This window comes from Geospiza fortis, unplaced genomic scaffold (assembly GCF_000277835.1).
Source record: "Geospiza fortis unplaced genomic scaffold, GeoFor_1.0 scaffold184, whole genome shotgun sequence".
In the NCBI taxonomy this organism is placed as follows: domain Eukaryota; kingdom Metazoa; phylum Chordata; class Aves; order Passeriformes; family Thraupidae; genus Geospiza; species Geospiza fortis.
In genome coordinates, this window is record NW_005054688.1 from 131,988 (window position 1) to 137,223 (window position 5,236).

A 5,236-nucleotide genomic window follows, 5' to 3' on the forward strand; every position below is an offset into this window, starting at 1 on the left:
TCAGCAGAGAAAATTTGAGTCATTTTCTTCCTTATCTCCAGCCCAGGCCAAGGGAAAAAAAACCCCAAATCTCTGCAGAAGATCAGAGAAAAGAATGAGAAACAATTCTTATCTTCACTTGCTGCACCTGTTATTGTGAATATGTGGAATTTGCTATGGAGATTTGTTCACCAAAGGGTGGATTTTTAATTAACCAGTGGTGATGCTTAATTAAAAATCCACCCTTGGATTGGAGGACCAGTGAGGTCCAGCTGTGCAGTAACTGTCTATAAAAGCAATAGTTTTCTAGGGTTTCTTAATAAATAATTATATTTAACCCAATTAATAGGGTTTCTTAATAAAGATTATTATTAATCAGCCTTCTGTGATTTTGTACATAAACTCCTGCCCTGTGTGAGGAGCTCCTGCTCCTTTTGTCCCAAAATTCCAGCCAGGAAAGGAGGCAGCAAAACCTCCCTGTGGCTGACACCAGCACAACTTAAAACAACCCATGTGGAGAAATTAATTTCCTCACTTAAAGCTTGTTTTTTTTCCCACAAAAAAGGCTCTGGGATGAGGCAGAAGCAGGGATTTTCCTTACCAGGACGTTTTTGAGTTTGATGTCCCTGTGCACCAAGCCCTGGCTGTGCAGGTACCGGATCCCTTCCACCACATCCAGTGCAATCTGCAACCGTGGCTCCAATTCCAGCCCAGCCTGAGGGCAAAAATGTGGATTTTAGTCCTAAATGTTGCTTTGGCCTGCTCTTCTTTACCAAAACTGATTAATTCCAGCTTTGTTTTACAGATAATTCTTAATTTTTTAAAATTAGAGAATCAATTTTGGGTTGGAAGGGAGATGAAAACTCATCCCATGGACACAGACATTTCCCACTAAACCAGATTTAATCTGAGGGGGGAAATTTAGATTTTATTTCTAAAAGTTGTTTTGGCCTGCTCTTCTTTACCAAAATTGAGTAATCCTAGCTTTGTTTTACATATTAAAGGGGAATTTTTAAATTAGAGAATCCGTTTTGAGTTGGAAAGGAGATTAAAACTCATCCCATGGGCACAGACATTTCCCACTAAACCAGGTTTAATCTGAGGGGGGAAATTTAGATTTTAGTCCTAAATGTTGCTTTGGCCTGCTCTTCTTTACCAAAATTCAGCAGTTCTAACTTTGTTTTATGGATTAATGGGGAATTTTTAATTAGAGAATCCGTTTTGGGTTGGGAGACTAAAACTCATCCCGTGGGCAAGGGGGCACTTCCCATTAAACCAGGTTTAGTCTGAGGAGAAAAATTCAGATTTTATTTCTAAAAGTTGCTTTGGCCTGCTCTTCTCTACTAAAATTGAGTATTTCTAGCTTTGTTTTACATATTAAAGGGGAATTTTTAATTAGACAATCAGTTTTGAGTTGGCAAGGAGATTAAAACTCATCCCATGGGCAGGGACACTTCCCACTAAACCAGGTTTAGTCTGAGGGGGAAAACTCAGATTTTATGCCTAAAAGTTGCTTTGGCCTGCTCTTCTTTGCTAAAATTGAGTCATTCCAGCTTTGTTTTATGGATTAATGAGGAATTTTTAATTAGAGAATCAGTTTTGGGTTGGAAAGAGATTAAAACTCATCCCATGGGCAGAGGGACACTTCCCACTAAACCAAATTGCTCCAAGCTCTGTCCCGGCACTTCCAGGGATAAAATAAAAATAAAATAAATATTGAATAAGAGAATTTGGCACCTTCAGCCCCGTGTAGAGGTCCCTGTGCAGCCTCTCCATGATCAGCAGCACAGCAATGCTGGAGCCTCCTCCATAGCCATAATCAATAACGGAGCCATGCAGGTGCACCAGCCTCTCGTGGGACTGCAGGGACCTGCACAGGGGTCAGCACAAAAAAATCTGCGTTATTTCTATCCCATCCTCCAGCCCAGGCCAAGGGAAGAAACCCCAGAGTCTCTACAGAAGGTTCAGCACAGAAAATCTGGGTCATTTTTGGCCCTGTTCTCCAGCTCAGGTCAAGGGAAGAATCCCCAAAATCTCTGCAAGAAGGTTCAGCACAAAAAATTTGGGTCATTTTTATCCCCTGTCCTTCAGCCCAGGCCAAGAGAAAAATCCCCAAAATCCCTGCAGAATGTTCAGCAGAGAAAATTGGGATCATTTTTGTCCCTGTTCTCCAGCCCAGGCCAAGGGAATCTCTGAAGGGACCTGGAGCAGGTTCAACATAAAAAATTGGGATAATTTTTGGCCCCTGAGTCCCTGCAGGGACCTGGAGCAGATTCAGCACACAAAATTTGGGTCATTTTTGTCCCCAGTCTCCAGCCCAGGCCAAGGGAAGAAGCCCCAGAGCTGCAGATTTAACAAAAATTCTCAGAGTAGCACAATCCTCAGCTGTCTGAGCCAATTAAACTCAAAAAAAAAAAAAAGCCTTTTTAAAGGTTAGAGTCACAAAAAACCCCATTCTTCTCTCAGCTGGCTGTGCCTGCAGCTGTTTACTGCAAACCAGCTGCTCTCTGCACTGCAGAGCCATCCTTGGCTTTTTTGGGGATTCAGGCAGGACGAGGAGTGGGAAAAGAGAGAAGATTCACCACCAGGAATCAGGGGAGAGGAGAATTGCTGCTTATTATGGCCTGTAAACTCAAATTTCCTCTGAATTTGGACGGCACAGGCAGCAGGGAATCTGATTAAGGCAGGAAGGAGCACTCCAGGAGCTCCAATCCCAGATTCCTGCAGCAAACCTGGATGTGGCACTCCGACCTCTGGGCTGGGTGACAAAGGGGACATCAGCCACAGGCTGGGTGGCTTTTCCAGCTTGAATAATCCTGGGAAATCAACCAGATCCTTGTGGAACGGGGGAAGCACTCAGCATACTGACCTCATGTAGTGAAATTCCAGTGCCAGGTCGTTCCAGTGCTTCTCATCCGGAGGGACGACGGATTTGAGGGCGCAGGGGAAGTGTCCCCCCCAGCTGTCACACAGGTACACCACCCCGTACTGGCCTCGGCCCAGCTCCCTGCCCAGCTTGGGCTTCCCTGCAAGGCACAGTCCCAAAAATCAATCCAAATCCCAAAAAACAGCCCTCAATCCAAGGCACCAATCCCAAAAGTCAGCCCCCAATCCAAGGCACCAATCCCAAAAGTCAGCCCCCAATCCAAGGCACCAATCCCAAAAGTCAGCCCCCAATCCAAGGCACCAATCCCAAAAGTCAGCCCCCAATCCAAGGCACCAATCCCAAAAGTCAGCCCCCAATCCAAGGCACCAATCCCAAAAGTCAGCCCCCAATCCAAGGCACCAATCCCAAAAATCAGCCCCCAATCCAAGGTGACAAATCCATGGGATCAACCCCAGTCCAAGGCAGCAATCCCTGCAATCAACGCCCAATCCATGTTTTTCTCTCCTGCACATTCCCAGCTATGAGGTAGTTGGGAGGTGCCAGTTGAAACCTGGCTAGAAAATTGAGTGTAAATCCAAACTGGATTTTCTGGAAAATGGACTGAGAATCCAAACTCCCTCCCCTCCACTGCTGCCAGGGAAGGAGGGCGAGCAGGAACCCATTCCCAGCAGGATCCCCCTCCCAGCAGTGACCCCACTCCCAGCAGGATCCCATTCCAACCGGATCCCACCACAAGCAGGATCCATTTGCAGCAGGATCCCATTCCCAGCAGTGACCCACTCCCAGAGCAGTGACCCCATTCCCAGCAAGATCCCACTCCCAGCAGTGACCCATTCCTAACAGTGACCTGCTCCTAGTAGGATCCCCCTCCCGGCAATGACCATTCCCAGCAGGATTCCCCTCCTAGCAGTGACCATTCCCAGCAGGACTCCACTCCCATCAGGATCCATTCCTAACAGTGACCCACTTCTAGTAGGATGCCCCTCCCAGCAGTGATCCATTCATAACAGTGACCCCATTCCTACCACTGACCCTCCCCAGCAGAATCCCCCCTCCCAGCAGTGACCCCATTCCCAGCAGTGACCGTTGCCAGTAGGATCTCCCTCCCAGCAGTGACCCTTCCCAGCAGGATCCCACCCCATCAGGAACCCTTCCCAGCAGTGGTCCCACTCCCAACAGCGACCCATTCCCATCAGTGACCCCATTCCCATCAGTGACCCCACTCCCAGCAGTGACCCTTCCCAGCAGGATCCCACCCCATCAGGAACCCTTCCCAGCAGTGGTCCCGCTCCCAACAGCGACCCATTCCCATCAGTGACCCCATTCCCATCAGTGACCCCACTCCCAGCAGTGACCCTTCCCAGCAGGATCCCACCCCATCAGGAACCCTTCCCATCAGTGACCCCATTCCCATCAGTGACCCCACTCCCAGCAGTGACCCCATTCCCAGCAGTGACCGTTGCCAGTAGGATCTCCCTCCCAGCAGTGACCATTCCCAGCAGTGACCCCATTCCCATCAGGATCCATTCCCATCGTGACCCCCTGCCCATCAGTGACCCCGCTCCCAGCAGGACCTCACCGTGCAGCAGCACGTCCTGCAGGGATCTGCTCTCCAGGGAGAGCCGGGCCAGCCGGGGCGCGTGCTCCTTCCTCACCCTCAGCCACAGGTCCTCGGTGCGCTCCAGCCGGCCCGAGTGGCCGTCCTCCAGCTGCGGGGACAGCCCGGCCTCACTGCGCTGGCCACGCGGGGACACGCGGGGCTTGGAATGGCCAGCACAGCTCAGAAACATGATTTATGTGGGTAGATGGATAGACAGACAGATAGATAGATAGACAGACAGATAGACAGATAGATAGACAGATAGACAGACAGATAGACAGACAGACTGACAGATAGACTGACAGATAGACAGACAGACAGATAGACTGACAGATAGACAGACAGACAGATAGACAGACAGATAGACTGACAGATAGATAGACAGATAGATAGACAGATAGACAGACAGACAGACAGACAGACAGATAGATAGATAGACAGATAGATGAATTTTAAGCTAGATGGATGTTTAGATAGATTTATATATCTATATATATCTATAGATATATAGATTTAGATATACATAGATTTAGATATATAGATAGATTTAGGTAGATATATAGATTTAGATATATGTACTTATATTTACATATAGAGATACATATAGATTTAGATAGATATAAAGACTTCAGATAGACTGACATAGATAGATAGATAGACAGACAGATAGACAGACAGATAGACAGACAGATAGATAGATAGACAGACAGATAGACAGACAGATAGACAGACAGATAGACAGACAGACAGATAGATAGATAGATGGATTT

General features: G+C 47.5%; 1 protein-coding gene across 1 annotated transcript in view; it reads right to left on the minus strand.

The window, feature by feature from the left end:
- The window catches only part of DSTYK (dual serine/threonine and tyrosine protein kinase), a gene marked incomplete at its 5' end in the record, with an annotated part of 23,834 nt that overhangs the window by 4,761 nt on the left and 13,837 nt on the right, over positions 1–5,236 (minus strand). The window contains 4 exons of the mRNA XM_031065156.1: positions 581–694; positions 1,717–1,849; positions 2,849–3,005; positions 4,446–4,575. Of these exons, the coding sequence (XP_030921016.1) occupies positions 581–694; positions 1,717–1,849; positions 2,849–3,005; positions 4,446–4,575 (534 nt within the window). The remainder of the gene's footprint in view (positions 1–580; positions 695–1,716; positions 1,850–2,848; positions 3,006–4,445; positions 4,576–5,236) is intronic.